Source organism: Lasioglossum baleicum, chromosome 6 (genome assembly GCF_051020765.1).
Source record: "Lasioglossum baleicum chromosome 6, iyLasBale1, whole genome shotgun sequence".
Classification (NCBI taxonomy): domain Eukaryota; kingdom Metazoa; phylum Arthropoda; class Insecta; order Hymenoptera; family Halictidae; genus Lasioglossum; species Lasioglossum baleicum.
The window spans coordinates 9,264,281-9,280,413 of record NC_134934.1 but is presented as its reverse complement, the minus strand read 5'-3'; the positions used below and the strand labels follow the sequence as shown (position 1 = coordinate 9,280,413).

The following is a 16,133-nucleotide window of genomic DNA, read 5'->3' as shown; positions in this document are numbered from 1 at the left end:
TACGGATCGGGTGACCGAAGCGTGTCGCCGTCGCCGGCACAATTTAAAGGCCCGTGAGTTCTTACAATGTATGTAATGGCAGTGATGGAATTGTTAATTTTCCATTAGGCTTTTACTCGCAACGAACGAGAAATTACTGTACATGGTTATATCGCACGAAGCATCGTTTGAAGCTAGTTCTGATTTATGCCACAGGCTAGTAAAGGTTCTGTTTCATGCTAAAACATGCTGCTGCATGGTATGGTCGCTGTTTCGTGGTAAAAACGGGCTCTACCGTCGGTCTAGGAGCTGTTCCGTGCTAACCGTGAGCGTGCCAGAAAGTGGTGGCAACTCAGACCCGGGCGTGAGCACTCTCTTATCCTCTCTGTATATACTGTCCAGAATTGTACGTAAATTGTAGTGATGGACACTATCGACTAAATTCAACTATCGACTAGTTACTATTTACTCGCTACCCTGATAACCAAATTCTCGATTTCTGGCTGGGATTCTCCGCGCGTATTAGTAGCTATTTTTGCCGTCTAATAGCGGAGGGCAATAGCCGAAGGCAAATTGAAGGCAGCCGGCCGGCCGAAGCTGCATTTGTTTAAGAGGGCAGTACCGTCGCGTCTACTGATGTGATTGGCTAATGTCGTTTTACAGGGCCGCATCGTCGGTGAGGGTAGTTCGCACTAATGTGGCAGATGTCAGCACCGAAGAGAGTGGGGGAACAGAGCCCCTACAAATTTCTATTGTACCAAATACATATATATACACTGATATACACCACAAAACTCGTCCTTTTTACTGACAATTTAAAATTAATAATTTTAAATTCAGACTACTCAATATCAGAAGGGATAATAAATGAATTAAGTAGGAAATAATACATATTATATTTTTTCATTTAGTTTGATTATTTTTCTTTATTAGTCAACTATTAGTCAAATTTTTACAAACCTTGACTTGCGCGAACACAGAAGATGATTTGCAGGACAAATCTGATAAACAGGTTCTGGAAGATCAGCTTTTCTTCGTAACTCCTCCCGTGAATCGCTCGAGTACAGTGCTGCTTTCACCGCATTTCTTCTTGGTTGAAAATGGTTGAAAAGAGGATTGTCTTATTATACAGACCTGCACAGACCTGGGCGACGCTGGCTCGAAAAATACATGTTGCTGTTGCTGCTTCTCACCAAAGAGGACTGAAGAGGACTAATTGGGACTAATCTAATCCTGACTAATCCTCTTTGCTTCACCCATGGGTATACTCTGGTATACTCCCCTACATACCCCTTCCACTATTCCATTCCAGCATTCTAGCCGTAGACTGGTCGCGCGGAGTGGGGCGAATGGGAGCAACGTTGCGCGTGCGCGATGGGGACACGACGATGAAATGACAAACATAATTGACATATCGCAAGTTTTAGGTTATTGCTGCAGAGCACTCTCATATCCTCTCTGGTGTCGATCACAGTGTCACGCATGTGCACGCATGTGTCACTGTGTGTCACGTCACGTCACTGTTACGATTGGTACCAATTGGTGTCATCGGCTGTAAATTGCGAGTTGTGTTCAGTTGTGTTCTTATGGTAGAAGTGATTGTTATCAATATTTTACATGTTGCTGCTTTATGATCGGACGGTTAAAACCTTTTCTGTGTACGATTAAGAAACAGGGTGTTCTATCTAAAAATATCTTAATAATATTCAATATTTTGTTGTATTTACTAAAGTGTGATTTAACCTTAGAAAATGTTTATTCCTTAATTACATAGAAAATGTTTGCGAAATAATACATTGATGAAGATCTGGAAATAAAACGCAATTGCCTACTAACAGAGGTATATGTATTATAAATATTGAAAATTTCATTTGGTTCACTCTCCTTTAATTTAAACATGCAACTTTTACAGAATTCAACAGAAGGAATATATATATATACAATATAAAATTTTCGTGGTAATCAGTGTGACATGGCAACTGAGGAGCAAGATACAAACGGTGATCATTACTTGGAGCTGTCTTCTGATCCAATTAAATTTGAATCGGTCAGTTGTCTTACAAATGTATTTTTCGATGATTCGAAGCAACAAGTAAGTAAACAAAAATAAGAGTATCAATTACTACCGTATTACAAAGACGTTAAAACAAAATATACTGCGTTTAGGTATTTGCTGTTCGATCAGGAGGAGTTGCGAGTGTATTGGTGAAAGGACCGAACCATAACATAAACTTTAGAATGGAAGATAAAGGACCTGTGATTTCCATCAAGTTTTCTCCCGACATGAATATCTTAGCTATACAACGTTCTAATGCATCGGTAGAATTTGTTAATTATTCTCCCGTCGCAGGATTAGATAATATTGAATATTCGCAACCATGTAAAGGAAAGAACGCAACTATATTGGGATTCGTTTGGACACATGGAAATGAAATACTATTTGTCACTGATTACGGAGTCGAGCTATTTCAAGTAGGAAAGAGAGCATTTTGTATGATTGACTAATTTGCAACGACCCGATCATGAAAATAGACACGAATATTTTGTGGATTTGTTAATATTTCAGGTAAATTCAGAGAAACGAAATGTTCGGGCACTGAAATGCCTAATTCTAGGTGTAAATTGGTTTGTCTATTGCCCGCAAAGCTACTTGGTACTATTATCGTCTGGTACAATGGGCAATCAGATGCAGGCGTTGCACGTAACACCTGGAAATCTTCATAAATTGACAAAATTTGAAAGTGAGAGAAACTAGAGTTATTAATTAATAATCGCAGACAATGTGACGAGAAGAGAATTATAATTAATTGCTTTAGTGGAGCCTGGCGCAATGAAACCTGGGAAGCTGGCGGTTTGCGAGCGGGACGTGGCGTTAGCAGTTTTGTACGGAACACCTTGTATTATCTTATTGCGACATCAACCAGGAGCAAATCGTTCAACGGGAACTGCATCCGTTTATGTATACACTGTCCACAAGTAAATATAATATTCGCATATTTCACAGTAGTGGTTAGCCTATTCGTGTTCTAGCTGATCTTTTATTATCGCAGGATGACAACGATCAAGCGGAGTCATATTTTACAACTCGACGTCAATGGTAGATTTGCTATTAACGTCGTAGACAATCTTATCATCGTCCATCATCAAGCTTCAAAAGTTAGTAAACTAGCATGAGACTAATATTGAAAACTGGGGACAGAAGTGGAAACTAAAACGATGGAATCATTGGTTTACAGACCTCAATGATTTTTGACATTATGTTGCCGGGAGTGAGCGATGGAACTGTAATGCATCATAGCAGCGTAGCACCAGCGAAACCCATCAAACCGTACAATTTGAAGGTGCCGGGGGCAACTTTATCGGAGCAAGCGTATCAACCTTGCCAACTGTGTATCCTTGACAAAGAGAACGTGTACAATATTTAATTTCTAACTTATAATACCGAACCGTGCATAGATAAGCTGTTGGGTTTCCTGAACGTTTCATAGATTCACCGAACTGGGTTGTGTTTCAGCCAAATATCGTGATAGATGTGAAGCTAGGTTGCCTATGGTAGGTAAGTCCTTTAAAATTCGAATACAGCGTATTACAATAATCAAACGAAAGAAACACACGTAGAACGAATAGAGTAATAATTGTTTGTTAGGTACGTGGAACTGAAACTGGAAGCGTTGGTGAAACTGATCACCGACAAAGTGTTGTTGGTAGAATTTCTAATGCAACGGACGAACGCGAAAAAGGTGTTGGTACAAGAGCTGCAGAATTTCATGATGCAGCTGCCTGTTAGTTTGATGGACATGCCGATTATATTCGATAAACTGAATTCCGTATATAGGAATTATTTGGAAAGCGAAATTCAAAGTCAGGTAATTCTATTTTGTTAATTGTTTCCTGTATCGGAAACCTTCTTTACTAGATATTGTTTGCTCTAGATGGGAACTCCTTTACAAAACAACGTGAAAAGCATCGGTGCACCGCCAGAGAACTACAAATATAAACTTCTACTCGACCAGAGCGACACTTACAGCTACATATTATCCCCAGAAAATACGATCGAGCCAAAAATGATCGTGTGGGTTCTTCTGGAGTACATCAGGTAAGCTGTGTACTCTCGGTGTTGTTTACCGCTCACTGAACAATGTCCCTAACGTTTCTGTTATCCTAGATCGTTGGCGGAACACGGAATACCCGTGCAGCATTACTTACACGAGTTAGTGATCACGACATTAGTGCAACGGAAAGCATACTACCAGCTTCATCAGTTGCTGCAATATCATGTGGTAGCAGATTCGAAACCTCTGGCGTGTTTGTTGCTTTCTTTGGAGAACCTTTATCCGGCTGCCCATCAGCTTGCCTTGGACATGCTGAAAAGATTGGGGAACGCTCACGAAGAAATAATCGAAGTCCTTCTTTCGAAAGGTCATATTTTACAAGCATTGCGGTAAGTTGTATTATCGCTACCCTTATACAGTAAGCATTTGATAAGTAGCTGTCTAATAAATAATGATTACTTACTACTCTGCCGCTTACCAAGAACACACACTGTCTCACGTTTAACTTTCGTCTTTCTGCTCACGGAATTTCTATACATATATAATATTGTTTTATTGAGATATTTTCACCTTTTTTTTTACGAAAAGTGTTTTATTTAAAAATTGTAGGATATAACAAGGCGACTGTAACATAGCAGTACTAATTTTCTCGTATTTAGGTGCAGAGCTTCAGGTCTTAATCTAGTAATTTTCTAATCTAATTTCCCTCTGGTATTTCTTTCTCGTTATGAATACTAAATGAGGTATTTAAGGTACATAAACTGGGCGAGATACCCCGTACAGAATATCTCGCGAACTGTAGATATTAACCCTTCGACGACGGTGTCCGAGTTTATTCTGACCCTTAAAATCGTAATTTAATTCGTAAATTTCTGACGAGTCAATTGAATGAATAGCTGCCACATTAAGAGCGATAGAAAGATTAATGTATCTACAAGAAGTAGCTTGAAAACTGTGTTTTAAAAAGAATTGATAACCTCAATTGTAAAAGTGCGAAAAGGGTCCGTCGGCCGAGGGTTAATTACGTTAATACATACGCGCCCGTAATTATGAAAGTGGTCTGTGTCATGTACAATTTCTTGTTCCGAGATATTTAAAAGACTTGGACCACTTTCATAATTATAGGCACATACTATATTATACCTTAATTACATTGTAACCTAATGAGTTCTGGAACTCCTAGCGCAGCCACTTATCGAATGTCTACTATGGAATCTCTCCTTTCATCCTCGTTTCTCGATTATGTATTACATTTTGCATTCTGTTTCAGATATGTTCGATCGGTGGGGATGGCGGATCAAGTTTCCGCCAGAAAAATCCTGGAAGCAGCGAAAGCCACAGAGGACGCTACGTTGTTCTTCTCGGTTTTCAAGTTTTTCGAGCAGCGTAATTTAAGGCTGCACAATACGACAGCCTTCGCGAAGGGAGAACACTGTCAAGCTTACGTTCAACATTTCAAAAATTTATTTCATGGGACTGATAACGGATGTAACTCTGATACCAATTCCAATATCACTACTATCTCTTCTTGAGAAATTTCTTTATACGTTTTTCACGCGTTTCTTTTCGTTGTCGCCTTAATTTTATTATAATGTAAACGGCGACGCGCGACGATTACGACTACTACAGGCTACACACATCGACAACAATAGCAAACAGCAGAAAAGACTACGATCGGTTGGTGCAGTTCACATTTGTAATACGGAATAGAAGCAAGAGCTAAATTGGTCGCGTTGAAATATTTATTCGCTCTTTCCTTTCGCGATATACATATGCGTAGCATATTTTTTTTTATCGTTTATTTACACTCATTGTATTCACCAATACAATTTTTCTTTGATATCGATACAGCATTCCTTCTTCGAAATATTTACGTAGCTATATAGTGGAATGCTAATTGTAATACAAAAGACTGTACTAGGATAAAACAATGGGCGCGTCGGTAATTCGAGTACGGTTTCGAGCGTAGAAGCTAGATCAAGATTAGGAAGAAAAAAAGAATTCAACGTTTAGTAATAAAAATATCTTTCTTTTTTTTACTGTTTTCCTTGTTGCTTTCTTATAGCTTCCTTATGCATAGCGCGCTCGAAGCTCTTCGATAAACGCACCGAATTCACGCACGCCCAACGAAGAAGAACGTTGCATTCTCAACGAATACAGAAAAATTACTTTGTGCTTACACTTTAGACGAACAGACAGTCACAAAATATATATTTGGTAAAATTGGTCTGGTGTGTTTGTACGAGAAAGGGAGAAATGCAATCGCATCGCATACATACACGTTGCCAATACACGTGCACGTATTTCAGCGTATGAATACGTATTATACGTTCAAGGGCAATAATTGATATTTGTATCTGCAGCGGCTCGGAATCGACTTACACGGCTGAGCTTCTAAAAGGGAATGCTTTGGCATTGTCTTACGTATGGTAGGTATTGTTTGCAAGATCCGTGCAAATAGCGATACAATGGAGACGCGTCGCGCACCGCTTTTACTCAGTGTTACAGAATTCGTCCATTTATTATACTTGACTATCGTTCAATGAATTTTTACTTTGTGTATACGCTTCACCAATTAATTGATACCTCTTTACTTAAATTTAATCGTTGAACGACATTGACCTTCCCCACTCTTTAAAATCCGCTATAACCTAAAATCGGCCACCCCTTAAATTTTGTTCCACTTGTAGACCCTGTATACAAGAAAACGTTTCATGCCAGAAGAATTGTATGCAATTCAGACCTGAGCAAAGATTAAAAATAAAAAATAATATTGATCTATTTGACATAATAGAGAGCAATTTCAGATATTTAGTACATTAATTTCGGTATTTCTTTATTTCAAGTTTGTCAAACGAAATAATCCTCAAAATAATATGCAACAAAGGGTGAATACAATTTTGTAGAACAATTTCGCGATTACTTCGAATTATTCTAAAATAAAATAACAAATAATATGTTCTGCCAAAAGTGATCACAGGCATGGAAGGAATCATAAAATAAAGTTATTTCAGAAGTGCAGAGGTCTGATGTAGCTTTTCTAAAATTGTTAAATGATAAATATTTGAAAATGATGGTCTGAAGCGGCGCGCGAAAATTAAGAAACGTTTCAAACCTAAGCTTATTGTGTAAAATTCAAATTCCGATACGCTCGATACGACGATTCCTGTTTCACGTGTGTACACAGCTCGCTTTATTCCAGGATTTCGGTGGATACGTTGTCTTTTAGCTTAGCTTTTTCCAGCTGGTTGTCACTGGAAAAAAGGCAACGTGCCAGAAAAACGCAGACACGAACGGGCTATGTCTATGTACATACAACAAGAGGACGGAGAGGATATTTGTCGGGACACGTTCGGTCCAAATCGCGTGTTAGTCTGGACACGCGCTGTCACCTACGAGTCGCGCGACCGTTTTGCTGGTTTTTTGAAGGATTCGCTGCTGAACGGAACTGTTACAGTGCTTGACACAACTGTTTTTTCTTTCCCCGACTTTGAATCTATCAACATCTCTGACACCAGGGCCCGCTCTAGCGGTTACGACGCCCCGGGCAAAAAAACGAACTGCCGCCCCTTTTTAAGCACTAAGCACCGCGCTGAACAAAATGACGTTTTTTTTTTAGCAAAATTGTCTGGCAAGGGTAGTCTGAAATTTTCTATTAATTGAATATTTAAAACATCAATATTTTTCTCACACTTACAGCCAAAGCCAAAATGGCGCCCCAAAATTTTGGCGCCCCGGGCAAATGCCCGGGTTGTCCCCCCCCCTAGAGCGGGCCCTGCTGACACTCTGACAGTCGTTGGAACTTGTTGACAAACTACCTGGCCTGCTCGTTTCGATCGGTATCGACACTGTGCTCGAGCACTGCTCGATCGAACGATTTCAACGAAGTCGCGCGAGATAACGCTCGTAAAAATATTGGAGTTACTGCCGCGTTCTCACGAATAAAGTTTAATTCACCGATTATAGTTGATCGACGAGAGTTGAATGAAATCTTTAGCGAGGATCTGTTGCAACAGAGTTGATCAACTTTTTTGTGGATCAAGAGAAGTTTCACCCAGTCAAACTTTATCGTTCAAGTGACAAGTCATCCACCTGCTCCACCATTTGCTTTCAAGTTGAAACCTGTCTTGAAACTTGTGAACTTCTGAATGAAATTTTTAGCGAGAACCTAACCTCTGTTGCAGCGGAGTCGATAAATTTTTTAGTGGATCAAGAGAAGTTTCAGCCAGTCAAACTTTATATTGTTCAAGTGACGAGTCATCCACTATTTGCTTTCAACTTGAAACACGTGAATGTCTGAATGAAATCTTTAGCGAGAACCTTTTATTTCAACAGAGTCTATCAACTTTTTAGTGGATCAAGATAAGTTTCACCAGTTTTACCCATTCAAACTTATCGTTCAAGTGACGAGTCATCCACCATTTCCTTCCAACTTGAAACCTGTCTTAAAACGTGTGAATTTCAGTTGATTATGTCAAATTCGCATTCAACTAATCGCTACCATTCGCGCAACGTGTGAAGAGATCTGATTCAAGTCGTATTTAACTATGAATCAATTAACTTTGATTCGTGAGAACGCGTCGTAACGGAGAAACGTTCTTCGGGGAACAACAGAACTGCTTGCGAAAGGTTTGGGACTGATAGGAACATTCCGGTCGGATTTCGTCTTTCGAGATCAACGCGAGATCTATGAAATCGATTCAACTGCAGGTATACCGACTTTCTTTTGCGTTCCAGCTAGCATCGTGCGTTCTCTCGGGCAAATGTACTTCCGCAACGCCGACGGAAGCTTCTTGACATCCGGTCTAGGTTGCTAAAATCGTTGGACGTGAGTACGGATCGGGGGAGCTTGCGGAATAGAAAGGATTGGCTTGCGAGACGATCGAGTTAGGAGATGTTGCAGTCATCGGTATGTGTATCTCTGATCTGTTGCTTCGTTTTTCGTGAGGCGCGCCTGATCAGGCTACGGCTGCGCGGTTTACTCTTGACCACTTCTTCGTTGCCAGCGTTCGAAGATTGCGGCGTGCCCGTTTGATGAGAATTCCCACCAGGTCCGCCGGTGACAGCCGTTCTACCATGTGGACTGCCGGACCTACCGAAGTGATTCTTTTCAGATCGATCACTGTTGCGATTGGACACGACGCGACGGTACAACGGCAGAATGCAACGCAAACCGACGCGAGGGAACGCAAACCGACGTTATCAACGTTGCCAACGTTACCGCGAACACTAGCCGATCGATCGCTCGGTTAATCGACTCATTGTCGAGCGTTTTTCATTCGCCTTTTGCCGAAGCGGGGCGGTCGGCCAACGGAAATTAATTTTCACGCAGACCTCTGGCGTCGCGTCGTGTCGTGTCGTGTCGCGCGTCCAGAAGTAATTTAACTCGGGGAGGAAATATAAATCGATTCTATGAGAAAATTTGCGTGACATTGAGCGATGGATCTCGCGATTAAAGTGTATCGCAATATGCATGTATTTATGTATGTATTGTGGTCAGATGACAAGAAGGTCTCTGACAGCGGAGTGTCCGTCGCCAGATGAGGGGAGGAAGCACGAATTGAAGGGAAAAGTTACCCCCTCTCTGCCAATATCGGACACAGGCCGCCATGGCATAGCGTCGTAGAGGGACAAGTCTTCCCCGGGGACCTTCTTGTCATCTCGCTGGTGGTGTGCGAAACCGGGTTGGGTCGGAAACTATTTTCGAAATCGGGACAGGATCTTCAAACATTCGGGATTCCTGAGAGTGTTCGGGTTTCCCGAAAATGTTCCGGATTTATTACTAAAAAACGATTTTAAAAGATTGCGTACAGTATCGGAAATCCCGAAGAGATTCACAGGAAGCCCGAACACCCCCGGGAAACTCGAACATTTTTGGAATCCCGTCAAGCATCGGGTTCCGGGATTTCTCGGGATCTCTCGCACACCACTGCATCTGACCACAGTATGTATGTACCTGCGTGAACCATAGGCAGAACATCTTCGTCTGAGGCCCGATTCGTCCGTTTCACCGGGATGGCTCTTCGGCACTATTTTCGACAGGGTGATGAAACACCGGAAAACGTCCTTGATGTTGTAGTCATCCTTGGCGGAGCATTCCATCGCTTTCGCGCGGAGCTTCGGCAGCTTGCAGTACAACCATTCGCTCACGTCCTCGATGGTCACTTCCCTACGCGTGGTCGCAAGATCCAGCTTGTTTCCGGCGACGACTATCGGCACTTCCTGTCGAGAACAGCCCACGATAAATCGATCAAAACCGGCGCTACAGAGCTTGTCCTTGAAAGCTGTTATAACTAGACCTACCAAAGGCGCCTCCTAAATTTTCATTACAGGTACAGATAAAAAATGTTTCCTTCGCAATTGCGACTAATAACAATTAAAAAAAGAAGTTACACATTAGCTAGTAAACTAATCCTTCTAACGTCTGAAAAGAAACTCAAGCTGTTGGGTCCAATTTTGAAAAAGTAATTCGTTTCTTCGATGTGTACGAATACTTCGTACGCCGACTGTATAACAATGAAGTTTAAGAGTGGGTGAAGAATCTAACAATAAGCGGGGAAAGGCACCTCGCATAGCTCGCGAGCTGTAAGTTGGAACTGCCTGATGTAAACAATATCTTGAATAATAGATTTCCTTTAGTCCAGTCAACGAATGCTCATAAGGGGGACCTAGAGGGAACTGGAAGGAACACAATTTTTAACTTTGGGACTTTGTTTGGACTAGTTAGGAGGTAAATATGTATACTAAAAGTCCCTACTCCTAGGAGGTGTGCGGGCTGCAGGGGGGCACGTAGAAGTCACCTTTTTCGGCTTTCCGCTTATATCTCGGAAACTATGTGTCCTAGCGATAATACCATTCCATACAAAATTAAAGCTGACAAAATGTGCTATAAGATTGATTCTATTCAGTTTTTGGCTATCTCGCATAGTTTCCGAGATATCCGCGCTCAAACTTCACTAATTCTGAAAAAGAAATTTTTGCCTTACTTGACTAGTTTCAGCACAATTAGTGAACTTTGATCGCGGATATCTCGGAAACTATGCTAGATAGCGAAAAACTGAATCGAATCAATCCTGTTGCACATTTTGTCAGCTTTAATTTTGTATGGAATGGTCTTATCGCTAGGGCACATAGTTTCCGAGATATAAGCGGAAAACCGCAAAAGGTGACTTCTACGTGTCCCCATCTATAACTTTTCGTTGACTGGACTACTTGTTACAGTCGCGTATCGCAATACCTGAAAGTCGGACCGATTCTCCCTGACTTCGTCGAAGCATTGCTTGACGCACTCGAAGCTGGGCTTCGAGGTGGTAGCGTAGACCAGTAGGAACGCGTGTGCCGTGGCGATGCTGAGTCTTCTCATAGCCGGGAACTGCAGGTCACCTGGAATTGCGTGGGTACAATGATTGATTCGGCTAGAATTAGGCTAGCTTTAGATGATGCACAGTCGATTGTGCTTACCCGCCGTGTCCAGCAGATCCACTTTCAACGTGAGTGTACCCACCACGCATTCCCTCGAATAGAGATCCTCTACAGTGGGTCTGTACCGTTCGCTGAATCCTTGACCAAGCAAGCGACGCACGATCGAGCTTTTACCAACGCCGGCACCACCCAACACCACCAATCTGATTCTCTCGAGATCGGCCATGTTGCTGGGGGTAAGTCCCGCTTTTTCTCGACTACTTTCGACTACGGTTGCGCAACGCGAACGTAGAGAAGACCGCGAACGCGAACAGCACCGCGATCGCGAACCGATCGACTCAAGAAGGCATTAGCCAAGGGTTAGCCGGTCGTCTCGGCCGTTCGAGCACTCGGAACCGTACAGCCCACTCGTTCCACCGCCAATCCGGATAGTCGAATTAGATAACCAATCTCGTCTACAAATCTAATATCACCTCCGCTATTTTCACTTCTTTTTTTTTCTCCTCCACGGCGAAGATTCTTCCTCGCTGCTCCACCTCGGCTGATTGGACTCGATTCCTCGACGTTAACTCGATTTCCCTTAGACCCCCGCGGTGTACTTTCGACGCAGCTTCGATCGCTATCGAGTCCACCTTGTTTTCCCCGGGCCGCGACGCTGTCCGAGTTTCTGCAACCGAAGGAAATTTCGCATCGATCAGATATTCGAGAATTATCTTTTTCCAGGGATATCGATCGGTCTCTTCGCCTCTAGTTTCGCTGGAACGTGTTCTCCCACCCCCGTTCCGGTAACTCGACGAGTATCGGATTACAGATTGAATTCGAGTTGAACGCGATCTCGGCGAACCGGGGATAGGTGTGCGCGCTAGCGAAACTGGATTGTCTGCACGGTCGAACTTGCGCTTCCCTGTATGGGAATACGCGTTGCGCGCCGATTAAAACCAGTCGGTACGCCGACAGACGCGAGCACAATGGACTGAAACGAAACGGAAAGGCCTTGCGTTACTACAGTTCTCGACGCGCGCTTTTGTTCTTCCCTGCCTATGCCGGTAGTAAGTATCGGGTTCAATCGTTTCTTTCGATGCTGTTTCGATGCTGCTTGACGCAATACTCCGCGGACAACGCTGCACCCCTAATATACAGGGTGAGTCAGCTAACGTTCCTACCTCTATATAATATCTTTGTTGTTTTTAAAGATACGTCGAATGTCTGAAGGACGAAGTTGAATGGTAAAATGGGGCTCATACGATGCCACAAAAATTTTTATTTTTATGTAAGGTTTTTTAGAGATATGAAGGTCACCTTCATTTTTTTTAATGGAATGTCCTATATTTTCTACCATAGATCGATAGAGTATCAGATTTTGTGTATAAATTGTTGATCTTCATATGTCCTACACCTAATAGTTAACGAGGTAATATGCAAAGAAAAAAGACAATTGTTTCGATAATATCTCGTTAACTATCAGATTTAGGGCATATGGAGGTCAATACATTTTTATTCAGAATTCGATAGTCTATCGATTCATGATACAGAAAGTAGGTCTTTCCATAATCTTGTTGTTTCTATAATACCATACACACACACACACACACACACAGTGTTGGGCAATAAATAAATTTATTTCAATAAATATTTATTGAAATGAAAACTTACATAACAAGTTATTTGTTATTTGGATATTGAAATAAAAAGCGAAAATAATTATTTATTATTAGAGCAAGTCGAAATGTGAATTATTTAAAATAATAAAGTTAATTGTTATCTACAAAGACAATTTCAATCATTATTTGTATTGATTCGATCGATTGAGAAGTGAATCGTCAATCGTTGATTAAATGAAGAAATCGTCGAAAAATCGTCAATCGTTGATTAAAAAAAGGAATCGTCGAAAAAGAAAAACATAGAAGGCACGTAAACAGAATTTGTATTATGGACCAAACGACAATACATACACCTAAACTCAGTTTACATTTTTTTCAGTATTCATACAGTTCTGATTACGTATTTCATTTCAGAATTTCAGCAGTTAATCATTAATCAATTATCCGATTGACGATCAATAATCGTTAATCGCGATTAACGATTAATAAGTATTTAATCGTTAACCACAATTTTAACGACTAAACGAGGAGATTAATTGTAAATTGCGATTAACGATTGAAGTAGAAATTTAGTCGTCAATCGTTGATTAAATTTTTGCCGAACTTTGCCGCGGTTCCGCCAGGGCAAGGTTGAAAGGGAAGAAAAGGGACCATCTTGTCTAGCGCATCGGTTCGAAGCGATGCGGCTTGTGCAGCAGAGCCAGAATAGATCGAAACGCGTTTCACCGGAATCGACATCGTCGAATCGCGGCGGTCTACCCCAGGTAACCAGGATCTAGGTCAAGACGCAGGAACTTCGGTGCGTTGCGGCTGCAATTGAGCGCGAAACGTTCGGCAAACTCTTGCGAGCAACTTTCCAACGTTGCTTCCCACTTCGGCGTGACTCTGCCTCGCGACTAAAAACGTACGTTGCGCCTAGGAAATTTCGACGGAATTATTTGGCGCATTACCGTAACCGGTTCGACTGGCTATCGCTGCTAAATGTTTTGGTGGTCCGCGGTTTGCGGTCAGGTAGCCGCGAGATACGCGTCGCGGCGGCGTATCGAACGCGGAACCGATATTGTAGCTGCGTTTATCGGCCAAGTGCCAATGCGAGGTGTACTAACTGAGAAACGATTTCCCATTTCGAAGCAATACGCAGATTTCGATCGGCATTGCCGTGATTACACGGCCAATGAAAAATTCAACGAGAGCGACGTTATTATTAGTATTAGACAGCGGATCTTTATGCATTTATAACAAAAAGTGAGCAGGTGTAGTTTAAAACAGTGAAAACAGTACAAGAATTTAAAGTATGGTAGACGCCCTCTGATTGGTCCGTGTTCTACGGTGATAACTCCTGAATAAAGCGCGCGGACGCCATGTTTGCAAAGGGAAATGTCGCTTCGTTTCCGGATGTTGAAGGGATTTTGAAACACCCTGTATATCCTACAAATGACCGTTTTAAAATTGATCAAACTCTTAAACTGCGCGTTGCACGGAACGAATTAGGAAACTTTTGGCCGCTTTATAATTCGTTTAATACGTAAACTCTCGAAATGAATATTAATGTACTCTGCAAAGAATGAGAAAGTAATATAAAATATTGGAGATGCAATTAGTATTCAGGGGAATACAATCGAGCAATTTTTCAAAGTAATAATGTCTATTTTAATGATTTAGTTAGTTTTGTTCGTCTGCTTCGCTGACGCCGCACAGTACTTAATGAACATTAAACGATTTTATTAAATCGTTGAAACGTAACCACAGGATTTAAACAGTGGAAGAATATAAGAAAAAATTAATAGGAACGAGCAATCCAAAAACAAAATAATTCAAAACTAGACCATTCTATCAGACGTTGTCGCACAAACAATTTCAGTAGCTTCAACAACTGATTTCCTAAGCTGGAATGCAAAGAGATATTGCTCGAAATTGTTGCATAGGACTTGAAACTCTTAGAGCGCTCATCACGACTCTTCTTAAAACTAAAAGAACGCTCTTTCAGATGGCATGAAAATCGGGATGTAATTCGAATTCAGTCAGAAGTATGAACGTGAAAGCCTAAAAAAACATTGACATAACTTAACGGGTAAACCCTGTGGAGGATTTACTGTACATACAGGGCGAGTCACCTAACGTTGCCACCTCAACTATCGTTGTTGTTTTCAAAGATACGTCAAATGTCTGATGGACAAAGTTGAATGGTAAAATAGGGCTCATACGATACCAAAAAAATTCATGTTTTCATGTAATTTTTTTCGGAGATATATGAAGGTCACCTTGATTTTTTTAAATGGAATGTCCTATTTTTATACCATAGACGCTTTAAACCATCATAATTTCCAAATTTGGATGAGAACGGACGAGAACTTTGCAGGATCTTTTAGAGGAGATGTTGCTGAAAATGTTCCACTTTGTTAGAGCATGACTCTGTAAGCATTTTTTAACTTATCCCTTGTCAAAGATGAAAAACTTTGACGATTTTCCTTAGTTGACTAAGTATCTTTTTTTAGAACAAATTATGTACAATAATGTTTAGTTCCTGGTGGGTTCTCAACATAGATATACGTTCTTCATATAAAAAAAAAATCGGCCACTTAATCTTCAGTAGGCTTCCCATCGTTATGAAGTAAAGGCATTTTTTCGGTGACAAATCGTATCTGAAAAAGTTTGATCTTTGAACGCTTATCGTAACGAGAGTTTTTAATAACTTTAATCAATCTTATCGTTTTCTCGAATGTAATGGACATTTAAGAAACATTGTGCATTCGTTAAAAATCGGTCCTCGTATATGAGGACTTTGATTTTTTAGCTCATGAACAGCTAGCCCACTGTGCGCCGTAAAAAATTCGGGCGCTCCCGCCGGAAGGTCCTTCTTTTAGGTAGAATAAATGGTAACAGATAAATTGGTGGGGTACGAATCAAGTGACCAGTTCGCATGGTCAACTTTCTGCTATAATGAGCGAGAAGCTAACGTTCGTTAAGTTAACGAATTAGGTGGGCGTTATAATACGGCAGGACGACCGCGCACGAAACTAATTAGCACCTCGGTAGTCGATGCTACGAATCGTGTACACAAGAATAGATCGGCGTCGTT

The 16,133-nt window shown here is 41.3% G+C and overlaps 2 protein-coding genes across 3 annotated transcripts in view; one reads left to right on the top strand and one right to left on the bottom strand.

Moving 5' to 3' along the window:
• Positions 1-1,938: 1,938 nt before the first annotated feature.
• On the top strand, positions 1,939-5,755 carry Bulli (regulator of MON1-CCZ1 complex protein bulli). Its single transcript, XM_076426202.1, has 11 exons — positions 1,939-2,071; positions 2,146-2,451; positions 2,546-2,720; positions 2,796-2,955; positions 3,030-3,135; positions 3,216-3,369; positions 3,468-3,531; positions 3,626-3,845; positions 3,912-4,075; positions 4,145-4,420; positions 5,302-5,755. The coding sequence occupies exons 1-11, from the start codon at positions 1,952-1,954 to the stop codon at positions 5,561-5,563; spliced, it is 2,007 nt and encodes a 668-aa protein (XP_076282317.1). The 5' UTR covers positions 1,939-1,951; the 3' UTR covers positions 5,564-5,755.
• LOC143209910 (GTP-binding protein Di-Ras2) overlaps positions 4,603-16,133 on the bottom strand; it is a 27,359-nt gene continuing 15,828 nt past the window's right edge. For both annotated transcript variants that reach the window (XM_076426215.1, XM_076426216.1), the window contains exons 2-5: positions 11,493-12,120; positions 11,269-11,414; positions 9,988-10,253; positions 4,603-9,123 (exon numbers count right to left, since the gene is read on the bottom strand). In XM_076426215.1, the coding sequence (XP_076282330.1) occupies positions 8,919-9,123; positions 9,988-10,253; positions 11,269-11,414; positions 11,493-11,679 (804 nt within the window). In that variant the 5' untranslated portion in view covers positions 11,680-12,120 and the 3' untranslated portion in view covers positions 4,603-8,918. The remainder of the gene's footprint in view (positions 9,124-9,987; positions 10,254-11,268; positions 11,415-11,492; positions 12,121-16,133) is intronic.